Below are 20,564 nucleotides of genomic sequence, written 5' to 3'. Positions count from 1 at the left end.
AAGCAAAGGTAGGACGGACATGCTTCCCCAGCCAGACATTGGCTTGCATATCAAGGTAATTAAAGTCAATTCTGCAACAAATAAGGCTTTGAAAAGCTACCCTTGAAAGTAAGATGGAGGCAAAAGATCTTCCAATTGCTACTGGAAAAGTATAAAGTTTTCCTAAATGAATCTGTATAGTGAACATTTGTGAAAATGGCTGCTGGAAGAGGACATCTGGTCTGAAAACGCCTGCAAAATATAAGCCCATTTTACCATGCCTACTGTTTTTTTTTTTTTTTTTTTTACTGTTTATTCCAAGCAAACTGTCCTGTGTTCCCCTGGTGCCATCATTCTCCCATGCCATGTCCTTACAATATCTACACACACCCGTGCAAAACAGAGACTTCTTACCACTACAGTTTTCCCCATGGAGCTTTCTCAGTGTGATGCTTTCTAAGGGACCCTGTTTCTGCCTAGCTGACCACTGCAATCTAATGGTTTATTTAACAACTATAACCATTCTGCTAGTGCTCAGCAGGAGTTATAAAATCACCAAATCAATAAATAATCCACAAAAAATATTATGAAAGAATAGGCCCTCATGTTTAAAATGTAGCAAAATCCCTTTTTAAGAAGGATGAAAGGACTTACATAATCTGAGCTGAAAACCTTATATTAAGACCAGGTATTGGCAGCCACTCACAGTATCTTAGTAACTTTACACCCAGATGCTTTCATGGTATGCTGCTCTCTGCCTCATCCCACCACTTAGGTTTCTGAGCATCCCTTTCTTTCCTCTAACCACCTGAAAGGTTTGTTTTCTCTAAATCGTAGTTTTATTGGCAACTTTAAGTACCTGAGTTTCTGCCTCAGATACTTTGTCTCTAAGCTCTTTATTTCCACTTTTTTAATGGTAAATTCTCTTACTGAATGGCTAATTCCAATCTGGTCAAGAAATGTAAATTTTAGGCTCCCAAGCAAAAGATGGATTTAACCATTAACTTTTCCAGAATCAATTTTGTTGCAGTTTGCTCACCATTAGCATTAATAAACCATCTTTTGTTGTTATGCATCTTTTTTTTTAGTTGTCCAGCCTCTTCTGGCTTTCCCAGAAGTCATACAGGGATCATGGTTATGTTTAAGTACCATACCCAAATAAAATTGGAATTTGTAATTTAAAAAGCTTTTCTTCAGTGATCCGGAAGTAGGGTTCCCAGGTTTAGCAATGAATAGTAATTTTTTAGTATAGGTATGTACCAAACACTGCATAAGACATACTCATACTAAAAATTACTTCTCCTTTATCTAAAATTCAAATTTAAAACTAGGCATCCTATATTTTATTTGGCAGGCCTACCTAAAAAAATGTCCCTAAGTGTCTAGTGGAGCCCTGGTAGCACAGTGGTTAAGAGCTATGGCTGCTAACCAAAAGGTTGGCAGTTCAAATCCATTGACTGCTCCCTGAAAACCCTATGGGGCAGCTCTACTCTGTCCTATAGGGTTGCTATAAGTTGGAATCAACTCAATAGCAGTGGGTGCCTATTATCTATTTCAGCAAAGGGACCACTTCCTGCTTATGCGTGAGAACAGAGACATTTTACAACGTAAGGTCAGTGAAACAACATATTCTGAAAAGAGAAACTAAATGATCACAGAATCTTGAAATGTCTATATGAGTATGGAGTATGGAGGCTATTTTTCAAATGATTCAGGTATCAGTGGGAGTTTGGTCCAAGCTGTGTGCACGATGGGTTCTTGTTTTGAGTCTAGCAGATCCATGAGTATGAGTGCCCTACAAACGGGAAGTGGAGAGGGGGTTGCATAAAAAATAAGGACAAATCAAGTGGCATATTCACAAAGGCTGAACTGAAAAGGAGAATATTTCATTTGCCTCTGTCATTCTCTCTGGCCTAGTAATCAGTATTTAAGCTATCAAATCTGTGACACTGATTCACAACACAAGTAAATGGGGACTTTCTTTTAAAATGTAGCTTATATACATAGCTGTCCACATATGTACAAGCAGCTGTAAAGACCAGAGCAGCAACTCCAAATGTTGGAGCCTTGGAGGCTCTATAGATTATACTGGGTTTCAACCAGGGATTAAATCTGAGGTAATAACATCTGGAGGCATGGCCTTAGAATTAGGGCAAGGGTGGAGTAGGCGGGGATTAAGTCAAGAGTGAAAGCTTCACATTCTAAAAATAAGAGTGTCAAAACACAACACTCCCTGGTCAAGGGAAGTAAAACTGAGAGAAGGACATGAGTAGAAGGAAACCTCTAGAATTCTAGTAATCCCAGGTTCCTCAAATCGATAGAAATGGTGGCAATGTCCGGGTCACTCATTATCACATTAAAGCTTGACAGAGAAGGATGACCCACAGGAGCAGCCTTGCTGTGCTTGAGGATTGTTCAACACTTGAAATGAGCTTCGGATAAGTTCTTGGCTGAAGTCCACCTGGGCCCCTTTCACGAAGGCCAAGCTATCAGAGTCAACCACCACTCTTGCCCCACCCTGTCCAAATACCCTGGAAGGACAGGAAGAAGGCATTAATTAATATCATAAACATCAAAACCATGGCATCCTCTGACCTCCCAGGAGCAAACTCTCTATTCTCTCAAGTACAGGGGGACATTCCTTATCACCTCTAACAGGTGGTGATTTTCTTTGAGGCAAAAAGTGTCAACGAAATGCATACAAGGAAATATTTAAGGAGTTAGTCCTGGAATCTAGTCCAGTCTGTCTCTCTACCAACTCCCTATGGGCCTGGGCACATCAATTTTTCTCCTGTGACTTTATTGTAGGTCAAGACTACAAAAGTTCACTGCATCCTCTTCATTGTGTGAGAAGGTTGGTGTTAACCATGCTTACAAAATCTTTGAAATTTGGAATAAAAGTGCATATTATACTGGAGAGACACTTGCATCTCTCCGGAACATCCTCTGAGGTCCCACCCCTTCCTCCTCCTTGCCTGTCATCAGGGTTGATAACTGTATCCAGTGAAAATTTGTATTGGAATCCGGAGCATCCACCTCCTTCCACCTGCAGTCTGAGGAATTCTGGCCCTTCGGTGATTTCCAGAAGCCTCTGAAATGCAGAAGGGGGGATCAAGAATTCCGAGAGACGGGGAAGAGAAGGGTGGGCGAAGAAGAGGTACCTGCGCTCGCCCAGACACAGCCGCCCCACGTGAGGCTTTCTACCTGGACGCAGCTGTCGGTGAGGTGGATCTTCCCCTCGTCGGCCTGGGGGCTGGAGGACGACTCTTTCCGACGCACCTGAGGCCTGGGGAAGGCCGCGGGGAGCCTGCCACGCAAGGGAGGATGAGCCAGGAGGGTGAAGGGGCGCCTGACCCCGGCCAGGACAGACTCGCCCCAGCCTCCCTCCCCTCCACACCCCCTCCCAAAGGCCTTAGTTTCCCACTTGTTCTGGGGGCGCAGAACCTAACACTCCCTTCCTAGGTGCCTTCTAGGCTTGGTACCTGCCCCTCGGCCAAGGGGTGACCGCTCTCAGGGAAGCGGCCACTCGGGACAACCCCCAGGCGGCCGCCATCGTCCTCCACAAGCTCCACCCCTCGCGGAGACCTATCCCTTCTCAGCCTGAGCTTCGGGAGGCGGGGAGGTCGGGCCAGGGGGCGGGGCCGCACGGAGACCCCCCCCCCCTCCGCCTCCGAGCAGACCTATTGGGTAATCGGGGAAGAGGAGGGTCTTGATTGGCTTAAACTGCTCCAGACGCCGGAAGCAGGAAGTACCGTCAAAGTCCGGAAGGAGTTCTGAGGGGAGGAGCAGGGCTGAGGCAGATCCTTGCCCGGCCAGCCACCGAGCCGAGAAGATAGGCGGAGATGGGCGGGCATTGCAGCCGGATGGCCAAGGGGCGGGCTGGGGGCGGGCCTCGGCCGTGGTTGCCGGTGAACGGTTGGCTGACTGAGCTCCTCACGGGCCCCTCCCGGGCAGGTTTATCTTAAAGACTCTGGCGGCCGCTTCTTCACAACTTGCCCTAGGTCCTTACTTGGCAGCGATGCGGTTCCTGGCCGCTGCGTTCCTGATGCTCCTGGCGCTCAGCGCCGCTTCGCTAGCTGAGCCGGTGTTCTTCAAGGACTGCGGTGAGTCCCGGGCCGGCCCGGTCTGCCCGCGCCCTCTGCAGGACCCGGCGCCAGAGCCCCGCGCTGAGACCCCGGGCTGGACTGGGCGGGTCCCGCGGGCGGCCAGGCTCAGCCCCGGACCCCTCGTGGAGTGGGGTGGGGGGTGCTAGGGGAGGGAGAGGGGCCCGGCCTCGATGAAACGCGTCCGCTCAAAAACTTTGTCTCTTTCCTTCAAACGCGTGTTTTGGGATTCCTGAATAATTCTAGGAGGAGCCCTGGTGGCGCAGTGGTTAAGCTCCGGGCTGCTAACCTAAAGGTCGGAGGTTCGAACCTGCCAGCCGCTCTGCATGAGAAAGATGTGGCAGCCTGCTTCCGTAAAGATTTACAGCCTTGGAAACCCTATGGTGCGGCTCTACTCAGTCCTGTAGAGTCGCTGTGAGTCAGAATTGACTCCACACTTGTGGGTTTGGAACACTTCCAGAGGTGGACGTGTTGATAAGTTTCCTGTAGTTCGCAGGGCAGACGACAGAGGGTTCAGAACAGAATGGGGGGGGGGGGGGCAGAACGTCTTCATTTTTGTTTTTACGCTTTGTGTCTTGGATAACCTCCCCCCAGTCCGTTTGCTTTTTTTAAGTTTCCTTTTTGCTGACAAGTCAAAAATCAATTTCCCTTTTCTTGATTTATTCCAAGCCTCCTTTGGGCCATGGAATTTTGTTGTTCATAAGCAACTAGTTTTTCCTCCTCAAAAATTTGCTGTGTTGCTAATCCTGTCTTGTGACACATAACCCCCTCTTGCCGCTATGGTTAGAAGCTATGTTGGAAAATACATCGGGGGATAGAAATACTGAGTGAGTTCGTTCAGTCATATCTGTGAAATTAATTGTTCTAGCAGAACTTTTCTAAGTTCTAGAAGCACTTTTCTAAGTTCTAAAATTAGAACTGAACTATTCTAATTATCACTGCAAAAATTTTGAGCTGAAAGGAAACTTGGAGATCTTATTAGGCAATTATTATATTCCAGACTCACACAGCAGAATAGGGCCAGAATAAATTTGCACATTTATATCCAGGGCCTAGCTCTGCTGAATAAAATTTGTTGAAAAAGTAAATGAGGGAATATTCTTTCCCCTATATGGTCAAAATCCATGTTGAGGCAAAAGCAAAGTTGGGGATTAGAGGATAGACACCACTGAGGAATGAAGACTGTTGGCCTGCTCACACTTAACAAATGGTGCTCCACTGAACTAGCGGACTGGCACTTGAAAGATCCTGTTACTGTCTCAGGTTCCCGCCTTTCCTGACCTTAAACTTAGTAGCCAACATTTGGGTGAAAACACTGTATCAGTCTCCATAAAATCTGGTTTACAGATGAGGAAATTTAGGCACATAGAGTAACTTGCCTAAGGTCTCACTGCTAATAAGAGGTAGTAAACTGGTGGCTGTTTATGAACCACTCTGAGCTTCAATGGTAACATTAAAAGAACAGAGAAACAACTAAGGGAAATAAATCCAGAAACTGTTCTACTCTATTGAAAAAAAAGCAGATGTACATCCATGGGAGGTGTTCCTGGGTAGTGCTAAGGGTTAACGCACTGGACTGCTAACCAAAAGGTTGGCAGTTTGAGTCTGTCCAGAGGCACCTTGGAAGAAAGGCCTTGCGATCCACTTCTGAAAAATCAGCCTTTGAAACCCTATGGAGCACAGCTCTACCCTGACACGCATGGGGTCGCCATGAGTTGGAATCAACTCCAAGACAACTGGTTTGTTTCCATCTATGGGGGAGCACCTCTTAAGGAAAGAAGAGTTTTTAGTTACAGATTTTCACTTTGCATTTCAATTGGGAAATATAGTGTAAAAACTTCTGCGCCAACATCGAAAGGGTTTTGAGTACCACTCCACACTCCACCTCCCCTGGGGTGGGATTTCCTCAGTTGAGAGATTGGGCCAAGCAAACTTGAATTTTGCAATGTTTGCAGGTTGGGGCTGAGGAGTTTGTTCTGTTGATGTTAGTTCCAGAACCTCTTGAAGAAAAAAACGGGATGAAGGAGCTATACGCAGAAACCCTGGTGGCAAAGTGGTTAAGAGCTCAGGCTGCTAACCAAAAATGTCACAGTTTGAATCTGCTCCTTGGAAACCCTGTGGAGCAGTTCTGCTCCAACCTGTAGGGTTGCTATGAGTTGGAATCAACTTGATGGCAACAGGTTTTATATATATGTGTGTGTGTGTGTATGTGTGTGTGTATGTAGCCCTGGTGGCATAGGAGTTAAAGAGTTCGGCTGCTAACAAAAAGGTTGACAGTTTGAATCCACCAGCTGCTCCTTTCGAAAACCCTATGGGGCAGTTCTACTCTGCCCTATAGGGTCGCTATGAGTCAAAATGGACTCAGTGACAATGGGTTTGGTTTGGTTTTTGGTATGTATGTATGTTATGCCTATTCCCAAGAAAGGTGATCCAACTGAATGGGAAGTTATCAAACAATATCATTAATATCACATGCAAGTAAAATTTTTCTGAACATCACTCAAAAGCGGTTACGATAGTACTTTGACAGGGAACTGCCAGAAATTCAAGCCGGATTCAGAAGAAGACGTGGAACCAGGGATATCATTGCTGATGTCAGATGGGGAGTACCAGAAAGATGTTTACCTGTGTTTTATTGACTATGCAAAGGCATTTGACTGTGTGGATCGTAACAAATTGTGGATAAAATTGTAAAAGATTGGGAATTCCAGAACACTTTATTGTGCCCGTGAGGAACCTGTACGTAGATCAAGAGGCAGTCGTTCGAACAGAACAAAAGGATACTGAGCAGTTTAAAGTCTGGAAAGGTGTGCATCAGCGTTGTATCCTTTTGCCATACGTATTTAATCTGTATCCTGAGCAAATAATCTGAGAAACTAGACTATACGAAGAACAGGGCATCAGGATTGGAGGAAGACTCATTAACAACCTGCGTTATGCAGATGACACAACCTTGCTTGCTGAAAGTGAAGAGGACTTGAAGCACATATTGATGAAGATCAAAGACCACAGCCTTCAGTATGAATTGCACCTCAACATAAAACAAAAATCCTCACAACTGGACCAATGAGCAACATCATGATAAAGGAAGAAAAGATTGAAGTTGCCAAGGATTTCATTTTACTTGGATCCGCAGTCAACACCCATGGAAGCAGCAGTCAAGAAATCAAAAATCATATTGCATTGGGCAAATCTGCTGCAAAAGACCTCTTTAAAGTGTTGAAAAGTAACGATGTCACCTTTAAGACTAAGGTGCACCTTACCCAAGCCATGGTATTTTCAGTTGCTTCATATGATGTGAAACTTGGACAGTGAATAAGGAAGACCAAAGAAGAATTGATGTTTTGAATTAATGGTGTTAAGAGTATTGAATACACCATGGACTGCTAAAAGACCGAACAAATCTGTCTTGGAAGAAGTACAACCAGAATGTTTTTTAGAAACAAGGATGGCGAGACTATGTCTCACATACTTTAGACATGTTATTAGGAGGGATCAATCCCTAGAGAAGGACATCATGCTTGGTAAAGTACAGGGTCAGCGAAAAAGAGGAAGATGGATTGACACAGTGGCTGCAACAATGAGCTCGAGGTAACAGTGATTGTGATGATGGTGCAGAATTGGGCAGTGTTTCATTCTATTGTACACAGGGTCGTTATGAGTTGGAACTGACTCAACAGCAACTAACAACATGAAAAATATATATATATCTTAGTTCTTGTCATCGATTGAATTGTGTCACCCCCAAAATAACTGTCAACTTGGCTAGGCTATGATTTCCAGTATTGTGTGATTGTCTACCATTTTGTCATCCAGTACAACTTTCCTATCTGTTGTAAATCCTGCCTCTATGATGTTAATGAGGAAGGACTAAAGGCAGTTATGTTCATGAGGCAGGACTTAATCTTTACGATTGGGCTTTAAGTCAATCTATTTTGAGATATAAAAGAGAGAATTGAGCAGAGAGACATGGAGACCTCATACCACCAAGAAAGCAACACCGGAAACAGAGCACATCCTTTAGACCCAGAGTTCCTGCACAGAGAAGTCCCCAGATCAAGGGAAGATCGATGACAAGGACCTTCTTTCAGAGCCGACAGAGAAAGGCTTTCCCTGGAGCTGCCACCCTGAATTTGGACTTCTAGCCTACTAGCCTGTGAGAAAATTAATTTCTGTTTGTTAAAGTCATTTACTTATGGTATTTCTGTTATAGCAGCACTAGACAGCTAAGACAGAGTAGAGCTGCCCCATAGGGTTTCCAAGGAGCAGCTGGTACATTCAAACTGCCAACCTTTTGGTTAGCAGCCAGCTCTTAACCACTGCACCACCAGGGCTCCATTAATATAGAGGTTAGGCTTTACAAGACATAGGATAATCACATCAAATCACAAAATGGTGGACAACCACACTATACTGGCAATTATGGCCTAGCCAAGTTGATACACATTTTTGGGGACACAATTCAATCTATAACAATAATCTTCACGGGTTTTGCTCCTCTAGAGAACCCAGCCTAAGACACTCAGATAGCAGTATTCTCCTTTAACACAGCTGGTCCTGCTGCCGTTTCAGCTGTGTGAATTCACCCTATTGTGAAGGTGAGTTTAATTAGGGCCCTAAGCTTATATTGGAGCTATAAAGACCTTGACCTCTGTCCTCCTCTTTATCCCTTGAGTAGTTCATCCCTCTGATTCTTGGAAAAATCAAAGTCCTAATGACTTGGTCAAGATTTAAGGTACTGCTTGTTATTTTGCCAGCCAAAATATTTCATCACTCATAAGTGGGCCTCTTAGATTTTTTTCCCTAAAAGAATATGACAAAATAACTGAAGAAAGCCCAGAAGTACATGGGAAATAGTACAGTTCCCAGTACAAAAAGAGTAAGCAGTTCCTCTCTTAAGGGTCATTCCTGTTTCAGATGGTAGGTAGTTCCTCTGTGTAAGGTCATTCCTGTGTTAAAATGATAGTTCCTCTTAAATTCCTTAGTCTACCACTTGGAAGTGAGTAGACTTCTTGAATCAGCCTAATTCAAAAGCCAAAGCAGGAATGGGGAAAATGCAGAACACAATTTCTAATTATGTAATCCAGACTTTATGGAATCATGGAGGCTGGATAAATCCCTGAAACTATTGCCCTGAAATAATCTTTAAACCTTAAACCAGAAATATCCCCTGCAGTCTTAGAAGCATGTGAATAGTTGTTTAAGATACTCCACAGGGCTCACCCAATCTGGAGCAAGGGAGAATGAAGAAAACCAAAAACACAAGGGAAAGATTAGCCCAAAGGACTAATGGACCATAAATACCACAGCCTCCACCAGACTGAGTCCAGCACAACCAGATGGTGCCCGGCTACCACCACTGACTGCTCTGACAGGGATCACTGTAGAGGGTCCCGGACAGAGCTGGAGAAAAATGTAGAACAAAATTCTAACTCAAAAAAAACCCAGACTTACTGGTCTGACAGACTGGAGAAACCCTGAGAGTATGGCCCCCAGACACCGTTTTAGCTCAGTAATGCAGTCACTCCAGAGGTTCACCTTTCAGGCAAAGATTAGACAGGCCTATAAAACAAGATGAGACTAAATAGACACACTAGCCCAGGGGCAAGGACAAGAAGGCAAGAGGGAACAGGAAAGCTGGTAATGGGGAACCTAAGGTTGAGAAGGGAAGAGTGTTGACACGTCGTGGGGTTGGCAACCAATGTCACAAGACAATATGTATATTAATTGTTTAATGAGAAGCTAGTTTAAAACCTTCATCTAAAGTACAATTTTAAAAAATACTCTGGAATCTCCTTAAAAACCAGCAATTTAGCTTAACTAGTAAAGAGTGTCTGCCTTGAGCGTATGCTCTTTTAAGATCTTGTGGGATCAAATTGACAATAGCAACTTGAAAGGATAGGAACCTTAAAAAAAATAAAATAAAATTGGAAGGATAGGAACCTTAGGGGGCAATAAGTTTATATTACTGGGGAGAAACAACTCAGAAAAGGAAGGTGGGAAGGGTTGTACAACTTGGAGGATGTAATCAATGTCATTGAGTTGGACCTGTAGAAACTGTTGAACTGGTGTATGTTTTGCTGTGTTTGAAAACCCTGGTGGTACAGTGGTTGAGTGCTATGGCTGCTAACAAAAAGGGTCAGCAGTTTGAATCTACCAGGTGCTCCTTAGAAACTCTATGGGACAGTTCTACTCTGTCCTAAAGTGTCACTGTGAGTTGGAATTGACTTGACGGCAATGGGTTTTTGGTTTTTGCTGTGTATGTTCTCAATAACAACAACAAAAAAAAATATATATTTAAAAAAAAGAAAAAGGCTATTCTGATACTTTTCATTTTTCCCCCATACCTCCGATAAAAAAAAAAACTCGTTGCCGTCAAGGTGATTCCAACTCAAAGTGATCTTATAGGACAGAATAGAACTGCCCCACAGGGTTTCCAAGGCTGTAATCTTTACAGAAGCAGACTGGCACATCTTTTTCGTGTGGGGTGGCAGGTGGATTCAAACTGCCAACCTTTTAGTTAGCAGCTGAGTGCTTTAACCACTGCACCACCAGGGCTCCATACCTTTAATAAACCAAAAACCCGTTGCCGTCGAGTCGATTCTGACTCATAGCGATCATATAGGTCAGAGTAGAACTGCCCCATAGAGTTTCTAAGGAGCGCCTGGTGGATGTGAACTTTCAGCCTTTTGGTTAGCAGCTGTAGCACTTAACCACTACGCCACCAGAATTTCCATAGTACTGTTTATTTCTCTAGGGAAGCCCAGACTGGGGCTAAAGAATGAAGAGATTTCAAGAAGATAAAATATTGGGCAAAGAATTTGCCAGGAGTTTGGGGAAAAGTTGTAAAACCTGACAGAATATATCTCTTCATCACTGAAAATCACAAAGGATATGAGCGTTGAACCTCTAGGATAGAAAGAGAATAGTGGTGAGGGCCAAGGAGGTGGTCCAGAATCAAAATACCTGAAAAGGCTTTGATTAAGAGGATCAGGACCTTCATCCAGAGTTCTCAAGTAGTTCTCCATCAGGAATTTCTTCGAGGTCTCCTACCATTTGTCACTATGGTTACTTATTTAAAACTTCATTCAGGTTCCAGTGAACTCTTTCCAAGAGCTTCAAATTCAGACAAATCTACTGAGTCTTGGATCTGCCCTTTATAGGCAGTGTGAGCTTGGACAAGTCACAACAATCTTTCTGCTCCTCTGTTTGCTTATCTCTGAAACCAGGATGATAAAGCCCATTGTTGGGAAGTAAATTATAGTTCTTTCTCTTTGATTCATTTTTTCTTCAGGTACCTGAGCTTTCCCAAGGTACAGTTTCCACAGTGAAGTAGAGAAAATACATTTTCTTTAGTGTTTTAATAAAAGTAGAGGGAATATATTTTCTGGTTTGTTTTAGTATAGCTGTATAAGCTGTGATTAATCTCTAGTCTTTGAAAAATGCCGCTATGGCTGAGCAGCCTCTTCCACTCTCAGCATAACAAGCACGACTGAGCTTTGTTTTGCAAATGGTGAACTTTAGCAGAAGTCACATGTTATCATGAGAGTAGAAGTAATTTAAGTTTAATTTGATTATAGAATGGTTAATTTTAATTCTGAAATTCCCCCCAATTATACCTTCCGGCATCTCAAAATTGAAAATATCCTGTGACGTTAATACCTTGCAACCTATCTTCTATTCAAAACGGGTGATTGAGAGCTTGACATAACTAATGCCATAATGATGCTCTAAGTAATCTCTAAGCATTTTTTATTGTACCAGCTGCACTGGTCTCTTCCAGAGGGGTGCGGAGCTCTCTCAGCTCCTTAGGCCTTGGTCTCTCTTCTCTTCTTTGTTCTCTTGAGAAAAGGCCTTCAGCCTGCAAGACAGCAGCTAGGAAGGCTGCCCGGTGCTTTTGATCTGCAATTTTCTGTCTTGCCCCTTACCTCAGTCAGAGTGGACTTGGCAGAGCAGTTCCACTAGCCGAGAGATGCTTATGTAAGTTTTTTCCAGCCTGTTCAAACATACGGATTAGAGTCCAGATGTCTGACACGCATATCTTTAGTTTAATAAAGAGTTTCTTGTAGTTGTTTTGTGATGTATAAGACTATCTGTGGGCTACGTGCTTAAAAATATTAGGTAACCCTGACCTTCCCCCTATAAAACCCTCCCATTAGCCCTTTAGAGTTAGACAGAATTTGGGAGAAATTTAACCCCCTCTGTCTCTTGGATGGAAACCCTGGTGGCGTAGTGGTTAAGTGCTACGGCTACTAACCAAGAGGTCAGCAGTTCAGATCCACCAGGCGCTTCTTGGAAACTCTATGGGGCAGTTCTGCCCTGTCCTATAGGGTCGCTATGAGTCGGAATCGACTCAACGGCAGTGGGTTTGGTTTTGGTTTGGATCTCTTGGATACCGGTGTCCGATAAAGCCCTCTTGCTGCTTACCTCCTCCTGTCTCAGTATTGGCTTGCAGCAGGCAGCTCAAATCCACAATTTGCGGTAACAACAGGATGTAAAACAGATGACTCTCTCAGGAGCTAAAAACTCCTGGATCTAGAGACTTCAAACAGGTTCCATCTGTTCTGGGATCTAGCCGACTTCCCAACATATATTAACAAAGACATATTAAATCAGCATGTGCTGTTGTAGAACTTGAGGTAGAAAGATGACTGACTTAACTTGTCTTTCTGACCTACCTCCTTGGAGTTTCAGACTCCAGGTTTGCCTTCTAGCTATTTTTGAACAAAATGCAGTTTTCCCTTAGTGGAGAACTTTCAGCAAATGAGTGCTTGTCTGTTTGCTAGAATATGAATGGCAAAGCAGGAATATTTTAATAAAAGTAAGTTTGAGGCAGACATTTAGGTTTAAATTTGAACTGTGACCCACTTACCATTAAGAGTGGAAGACTAGAAAAGGGGGAAAATGCAAGACATAATTTCAAATATTCATGAACTCTAGACTTCCTGGAGCCATGAAGGGTGGATGAATCCTTGAAACTATTGCCTTGAGGTAATCTTTAAACCTTTAAACCTGAAGTCATCTGAAAACCAAGTAATAGTTTAGCTGAACTAGTAAAACAGGTCTGCCTTGAGCATTATGTTTTTTTAAGAACTATCTATATGGGATCAAATTGACAACAGCAACTTGAAGAATTAGATAGGAACCTTAGGGGACAGTGAGTTTATGTTAATGAGGGAGGAACAACTCAGAAAAGGAGGGTGAGAATGGTTGCACAACTCATAGAATGTAATTATTGTCACTAAACTGTACATGTGGAAACTGTTGAATTGGTGTATGTTTTGCTGTGTATGTTCTCAACAACAATAACAAAATAAAATTTAGAAGGAAAGAAAGAATGGAAGACACGAACCTAGGAAAGTTTGGCATTCCTGTGGTTGTAGCTTAAGTTTAATCATAATCTTATGTGGATATGGTCTCTGGATATTGTTTAGTTTGAGAGGCATTAACTTTCTCATAGTCAAGAAACTAACTAGCTCCCTTTTCATCTGATTTATAGGAAAGATTTTAGCAGTAAAATGAGTCAAGATTATGGCTTTTAATTGAGCGTTGTTTCGAAGATTTGATTCCAGGAAAGCAGTCAGAGGATAATGAGTTCACTCTACTTGGGAGAACTGAGCACCTTCCCATTAGGTAGTGGGCAGCTTAGGTGGTTTATTTTTCCTCCTATTCCAATATATTTTTCTTCGTTTGCAGGGTCTGTGGTCGGAGTTATAAAGGAAGTGAATGTAAGCCCATGCCCCACCCAGCCATGTCGCCTGCTCAAAGGACAGTCTTACAGTGTCAATGTCACCTTCACCAGCAGTGAGTAAAAGGGCTCTTACCCTCAAATTCATTCTAAAGCATAACATAAATCTCAAATATAGGAATGAGCGTGGGAATGTAAGGAAGGGAATTTGCAGTCCAGAGTTCTGTGACTTCCCTTCCCACTCACACAAGGCTACGATTCACTACTCTCTTAGCCATCCTTCTCCTGTTGCATTCCTATATGCCTGTATTCTACAGTCCATGGCTACCAGACTCCCATTAAGCCAACAGGGAGGTTCCCATGTGTTCACAGGTTAGAGACAACAGCTCGGCTTTTCTTTGTCCTATCTTGGTAATATGGCACAGCAGGCTTTTACGGGAATGTCAGCTCTGCAGAGTATTAGTACAGACCTCAATTCTTTAGACTTTGGAACTCCTCCAAAATGTTATTTCAAGCAGTATGTCTTTCAGCTATTGAGCCTATGACCTGCCTAAAAATAAAGGTGCGTTTAGTACTGAACCGTCTCTGTAAGGTTTAGGAAATCCACTGGGAACCCAAGAAACAATCAAGAAATCTGAGCTTTCTCTTGTGAGTGGCCATCTAAGATACTCCACTGGTCCCACCCCATCTGGATCAAGGGAGAATGAAGAAAACCAAAGACACAAGGGTAAGATTAGTCCAAAGGACTAATGGACCACAACTACCACAGCCTCTACCAGACCGAGTCCAGCACAACTAGATGGTACCCAGCTACCACCACCTACCGCTCTGACAGGGATCACAATAGAGGGTCCCAGATAGGGCTGGAGAAGAATGTAGAACAAAATCCTAACTCATTAAAAAAAACGACTAGACTTACTGGTCTGACAGACTGGAAAAACCCCAAGAGTATGGCCTCCGGACACCCTTTTAGCTCAGTCATGAAGTCACTCCTGATTCACCCTTCAGCCAAAGATAAGACAGGCCCATAAAACAAAATGATACTAAATGGACACACCAGCCCAGGGACAAGATCTAGAAGGCAAGAGGGGACAGGAAAGCTGATAATATGTAACCCAAGGTAAGAAGGGGAGAGTGTTGACATGTTGTGGGGTTGGCAACCAATGTCACAAAACAATATGTGTACTGATTACTTAATGAGAAGCTAGTTTGTTCTGCAAAAGCCTTCATCTAAAGTACAATTTAAAAAAGAGAGTTTTAAAAAAAAAAGTCTGAGTTTACTTCTTCAACTTGAAGAAATATTTTTGGAACTTGTTGCTTTCTTGTACCACATTCACCACCTTCAGACTTCCAGAAATCTAGACAAATGCAAAATGTTTATTTCTGGACAGTCCCATCTGCTTTAAATCCTCCCCTCATTTTTTAACTAAACAGTCTAATAAGAAACCTAAAAGTTCCTGTCTTCTCTTGTTGCTAAGCCTGAAGACACCTTCAAGAACTAGCTCCCCGTTTTCTCTTTTGAGCTATAACCTGGACCCTCTGTTGTTCCAAACCAAAAAAAAAAAAAGCCATCCCCAAACCAGAGAGAAATAAAGAAACAGAGCCGATACTCTCTGAATCTCCAAAATACCCTAACAGCTCACAACACTGGTTGCCCTAATTTTATAATACCTTTATCCTTCTTGCCAAAGATCTCAGCCCATTTTGTGATATGCCAGGTGGAGGTTAGTAGGAAATGTGCCGCCTCTTTCTAATCTTTCCCAGTTTCTAAAGGTTTTACTTCTTTCACCATTGTTACAGCCCATGGTATTCTATGGGAATTTCTTATTCCATGATCTCCCTGTATTGCCATCCACTGAATTTTTAATTTCTCATGGAATCCTCTGGGCAGATATGGGCGGCAGGGTGTTTAAAAATTCAGAGACCAGTCTTCAAAAACTCTTTAATAATACACTTTGACAGAAACAGATTGAAATTTACTGCCAAAGATCAGTTACCTCCTTGGATAAGGTTATTTATCCATGAAGCTCTGCTTCTCCTACAAAACTATGAAAGACAGTGTCTTAGTCATCTAGTGCTACTATAACAAAAATACCACAAGTAGATGGCTTTAACAAACACGTGTTTATTCTCTCACAGCCTAGTAGGCTGGAAGTCCAAATTCAGGGTGCCAGCCATAGGGGAAGGCTTTCTCTGTCAGCTTTAGGAGAAGGTCTTTGTCGTCAATCGTACTGTGGTTCAGGAGCTTCTCTGTGCAGGAACCTTGGGTCCAAAGGACACACTCTGCTCCCAGCATTGCCTTCTTGGTGGTATGAGGTCCCCATGTCTCTGTTCACTTTTTTCTTTTGTATCTCAAAAGAGATTGGCTTAAGACACAATCTAATCTTGTATATCTCATCAACATAACTGCTACTAATCCATCACGTTAACATCATAGTGATAGGCTTTCTAACACATAGGAAAATCACACAATACTGGGAATCGTGGCATAGCCAAATTGATAAACACATATTCTAGGGGGATATAGTTCAGTCCATGACAGGAAGTGAAGAGCAAACTGGAGTTAGAACAACAAAAACAACCCCTGTGGATTGCTGCCTTTTTTTTTTTTTTGCATAATTCCTTAATATTTCAGGTTTTACAGTGAATGCTTGATCAGTGCTTAGTACTAAGCATAACTAAAAAGAGGAATAGACCCTAGGAATCACCTAGGCTTTATGGTGTGCTTTTATAATGGAAAGCCTGGTGGCGTAGTGGTTAAGAGCTACCGCTGCTAACCAAGAGGTCGGCAGTTCGAATCTCCCAGGTGCTCCTTGGAAACCCTATGAGACGGTTCTACAGTTCTACTGTGTCCTATAGGATCACTATGAGTTGGAATCGACTCGAAGGCAGTGGGTTTGGGTTTTTTTTTTTTTTATAATAATGCCATAGCTTGAGAATACATCCAAATTTTTTATTTAGAGTTCGGAAATAGGCTGCTTCTCTTACAATCTGATCCTTTTTTTTCCACCCCCTCTGTAGATACGTATTCCAAAAATAGCACAGCCTTGGTGCATGGCATTGTGATGGGCCTCCCAGTTCCCTTTCATATTCCTGAGCCTGATGGTTGTAAGAGTGGAATCGACTGCCCCATCCAAAAAGACAAGACCTATTACTACCTGAATAAACTACCAGTGAAGAACGAATACCCCACTGTAAGTGACATCGTTGTCGAGGACCCTGGAGCCTTGTGACTGGATTGACAATCTGAGGGGAAGGGACAAGAAGCAAAGATTAGGACGGGGGTCCCAGGGTTCCTCATCTGTACGATGAGGAAGCAGAAGCCTGAGGAAAAGGAGATAGGCTTGATTGTTAGGAATCATATAGTAGGGAAGCTGGTTTTTGTTGTGTCCTTTTGTTCTTTGACTGTGGCTTAGTGGTTAGCCTAGGCCTCGTGATGCCATTTTTACATGTAACATTTTATTTGATTCTCGTGGCCACCCTATGTAGGGGTAATATTATCTCTATTTTATAGAAGAAGAAATTTGAACTTCAGAAGTTATGCGATATGGACAGAATCTACTCCACTAGTAAATATTACAGCCTAAACTTAGAGCTGAGTCTTGTGACTTCAGAGTCTGTGTGCAGTGTTAAAAGATGTTAACCAGATACAAAATAGTTCAAGATCCAAGTTGTCTTAGCATTATTTAAAAAAAAAAAAAATCTGGTGTTTCCATTAATCTCTTAACAAAAGAGCGGTAGTTTGTTAGCTCCATAATAGAGAGGTAGCTTTTTCCACTCTTTTCTCCCACTTCCACCTCTGACCTGCTCTGCTAGGCCTACTTATTTTTCCACCAAGCTCTTGTGAGATTAGATCCTGCTTGAGTGAGCCTTATATTAAAAGTATAAAGTTTGATAAGAATGAAAGAAGTAAAGGGATTATTTTTTCCACGGGGGAAAAAAAATGGCTACATTTTTTGAAGTCAAGTAGAACCCAGGAGCAAACTGACCACGTGTTTTCTAGAAAAAGCAAGTAATTAAAGGACATTCTGAAGAGGCTCTGATATAGGGAATCTGTGTTTAAGAGATGCTGGAGACCCCAAATGTCAGGGACAGGTTTGTAAATTAATTTGTAGAGTATCCATCTAATTGTGGGAATTTCTGAACCTCAGTTAAGCATACAGAGTATCAGTCAGGATATGATTAGTTATTTTTTAAGTGAATTACATTTAATTTGAAAAAGCAGCTCAAACTGTTTAAGCACTAAGTGAAACAGTAATTAGTGTGTAGAAACTAGTTTTGAAAAACTTACAAAATAAGTTTCAAGAAGCATTGTCCCTCAAATGTTGTGTTGTGAAGAAGCGTTTGAGTATAAAAGAGAAGTAATAGCTAATGGCAAGCAACCTAATGCCCATGTGAGAAAGGACCGACCTTAGGTCGGTGAATTATTAAGAATTAGAAGAGACGGCCAGTGATAGGGGTGTAACAAGTCAAGGCAGAGCTCTCTAATGAGATATATTATTAGAAAATAGTTTAAGGAAATTAATTGAGTTTATATGGCTACAAAGGATTGTTCTCACTGAAATTTTTCACATTGCTGGTAAATGTCTTTGGACCATCCTTTGTGCTTTGATGTTTCCATTTCTAACAAGAAAGTTTCTTTTTATCTAAGAATCTAGCCTTTTTACTATCTGCTATTCGATGGCACTAGTTTTTTTTTTGTTTTTTTTTTATTCATGGTTAGAGTTGGAAAAAGCTGGATCAGATTGCCATATACATGAGAAATTGAATGTAAAATTATTTTTCATCTAAGGCTTCACTTGTCTATCATTGATCTGAAAGGGAAAAGAATGCTTAGAAATTGTATTTGGTAAGGTAATTAGGTTACCATGAGGTGTCGCTAACACCAAATCATAGATATAACTTGATTCCCTCTTCTAATTTTTAAGGCCACAGGCTCTGCCCACATCCTAAGTAACCTTCATGATGACGTGACTTAAAAGAGAAAAATATGAGGAATTAGGCAGTTTGTTACAATCTGCATACAGGATTGTAAACCAATTATGGAGCGAGGTCAGGTCCTAGTTCCATTTTTCTCAACTCTTTTTCTCATTCTCCAGATAAAACTGGTGGTGGAGTGGGAACTTCTGGATGACAAAGGACAGCATCTCTTCTGCTGGAAAATCCCATTAGAGATCATATCCTAGAGATATTTGATGCCAATATGTCTGTGTGGGCGTGAGAGGGCACAGGTGGGGGGAGGGGAGGAAATAGAGAAGAAATCAAGTCTGAAACTAAATCAGTACCATAAGATGGAAGGAATTTCCAAACTGCTGTTTTATGCCTCTCAACCTCCAAAAGCATCCAAGACCCTGTTTTCTGAGAACTCAAAACTCTTTGCCTTATGACACCTTTTGTAAAAGGGTTGAAGGAAAAAAGAGAGGTGAGACTGTAGGACTAAGGGATGGGTTAATTGTCTCCAGTGTTCTTTGCAGTCGTAATTGGGAGGGTGCAACCAGACGGGACCTGAGGAGATTGCTTAGGGATATCAGATAACTTGCCCTAGGGTTGTTAGCCCTTACATTGGAGGACGGATCCAAACCACATCTCTCCAGTTGGGATACTACAGCTACAAATTCTTCATCTTCAAGTGCCTCGTTGGGGTCAGTGCATCTGGCCAAGTCAGCACCTCCAGCTCCGTTGTTTCAACAGCCGTGACTTGCTCTCTAATGGTGTCCAGCGTTTTATTGGAGGGGAGGTTGTACGACAGAAATTCAACTCTGGATGGCTGGTTCTCTGTGGTTATCTCATGTCTCCTTTTCTCTCTTAGATGGTTTTTTGAGTTCAGTGCTTGGTTAGTAGATACTTGATTTAACAACATTAACTTGTGGCCTCTTTATGCACCTAGAAATGTACCTTTGAATAAAAACTTGTCAGTCCTGTCTTCTGCCTTTGGGCTGTAGTCGCCTGCTTCTTTCAGTCAGAGTATGTCCCTTGGTCCGTGAAAGGTGGACACTCAGTTCTAGGTGGAAGCCCTTAAGAGAACTCAGGCTTAGGCCTGTAGTGCACTGACTTTCAGGAAACTGCCTTTTCTTCCCTTTTTGCCCAGTTAGACCTTACTTACCTACTTTATACAAAGTGACCTTCTTGTTTTACTTTATTTTGCATAAACTTGTCACATACATTTGTGCTTTTGTAGCTAGCAAGCATACTTGAAAGAAGCAATAAAAGCAGACATCATGTAGCTGAATAATAACAAAAACCTGAAGGGTTGAGGAAACTGAATTTCAAGGGTGGGAGTAGGGGCCAGGGGTTGCACGTTGGGAGACATAGTGATCTTTTGGAACCCTCTGTCATGATGAGGAAAACCTAAATGCTTCAAGATGAAACAGGAACCGAGATGCCATAGGGCCAATGGAAAAAATGAAGTATTGTAACAAGTAGCGACTAAATTATCAAACTTTGAAGTTTTCTACCCTTTTGAAGTACAAGTATAACTGTGGGGCAGATATTTTGCCGTGAGCTTCAAATCAATCACCTGTTAGCTGTCAGGGATTAGAACCTAATTCACAAGTAAGTTGAGTAATGTCTTAGTCATCTAGTGCTGCTATAACAGAAATACCACAAGTGGACAGCTTTAACAAAGAGAAATTTATTTTCTCACAGGCTAGTAGGCTAGAAGTCCAAATTCAGGGCGTGAGCTCCAGGGGAAGGCTTTCCTTTCTGTTGGCTCTGGAGGAAGGTCCTTGTCATCAATCTTCCCCTTGACCAGGAGCTTCTCCATGTAGGAACCCCAAATCCAGAGGACATGCTCT

The 20,564-nt window shown here is 42.5% G+C and overlaps 2 protein-coding genes across 3 annotated transcripts; one reads left to right on the top strand and one right to left on the bottom strand.

The window, feature by feature from the left end:
• Window positions 1-266: 266 nt before the first annotated feature.
• On the bottom strand, window positions 267-3,558 carry ISCA2 (iron-sulfur cluster assembly 2). 2 transcript variants are annotated; one of them, XM_049897416.1, is made up of 5 exons: window positions 3,462-3,558; window positions 3,184-3,286; window positions 2,955-3,070; window positions 2,365-2,510; window positions 267-1,774 (listed from the first exon to the last, which is right to left on the bottom strand). In XM_049897416.1, exons 1-5 carry the CDS (start codon window positions 3,530-3,532, stop codon window positions 1,749-1,751), a joined length of 462 nt encoding a protein of 153 aa, XP_049753373.1. In that variant the 5' UTR covers window positions 3,533-3,558; the 3' UTR covers window positions 267-1,748. The 2 variants fall into 2 exon arrangements, with proteins under 2 accessions (XP_049753373.1, XP_049753371.1); XM_049897414.1 differs by having other exon boundaries at window positions 267-2,510.
• A 308-nt stretch (window positions 3,559-3,866) lies between these two features.
• On the top strand, window positions 3,867-19,693 carry NPC2 (NPC intracellular cholesterol transporter 2). Its single transcript, XM_049897417.1, has 4 exons — window positions 3,867-4,082; window positions 13,779-13,886; window positions 16,792-16,964; window positions 18,870-19,693. The coding sequence occupies exons 1-4, from the start codon at window positions 3,998-4,000 to the stop codon at window positions 18,954-18,956; spliced, it is 453 nt and encodes a 150-aa protein (XP_049753374.1). The 5' UTR covers window positions 3,867-3,997; the 3' UTR covers window positions 18,957-19,693.
• Window positions 19,694-20,564: the final 871 nt, after the last annotated feature.

This window comes from Elephas maximus, chromosome 10 (assembly GCF_024166365.1).
Source record: "Elephas maximus indicus isolate mEleMax1 chromosome 10, mEleMax1 primary haplotype, whole genome shotgun sequence".
In the NCBI taxonomy this organism is placed as follows: Eukaryota; Metazoa; Chordata; class Mammalia; order Proboscidea; family Elephantidae; genus Elephas; species Elephas maximus.
The sequence above is the reverse complement of the archived record's forward strand: the minus strand, read 5'-3'. Positions and strand labels throughout refer to the sequence as shown.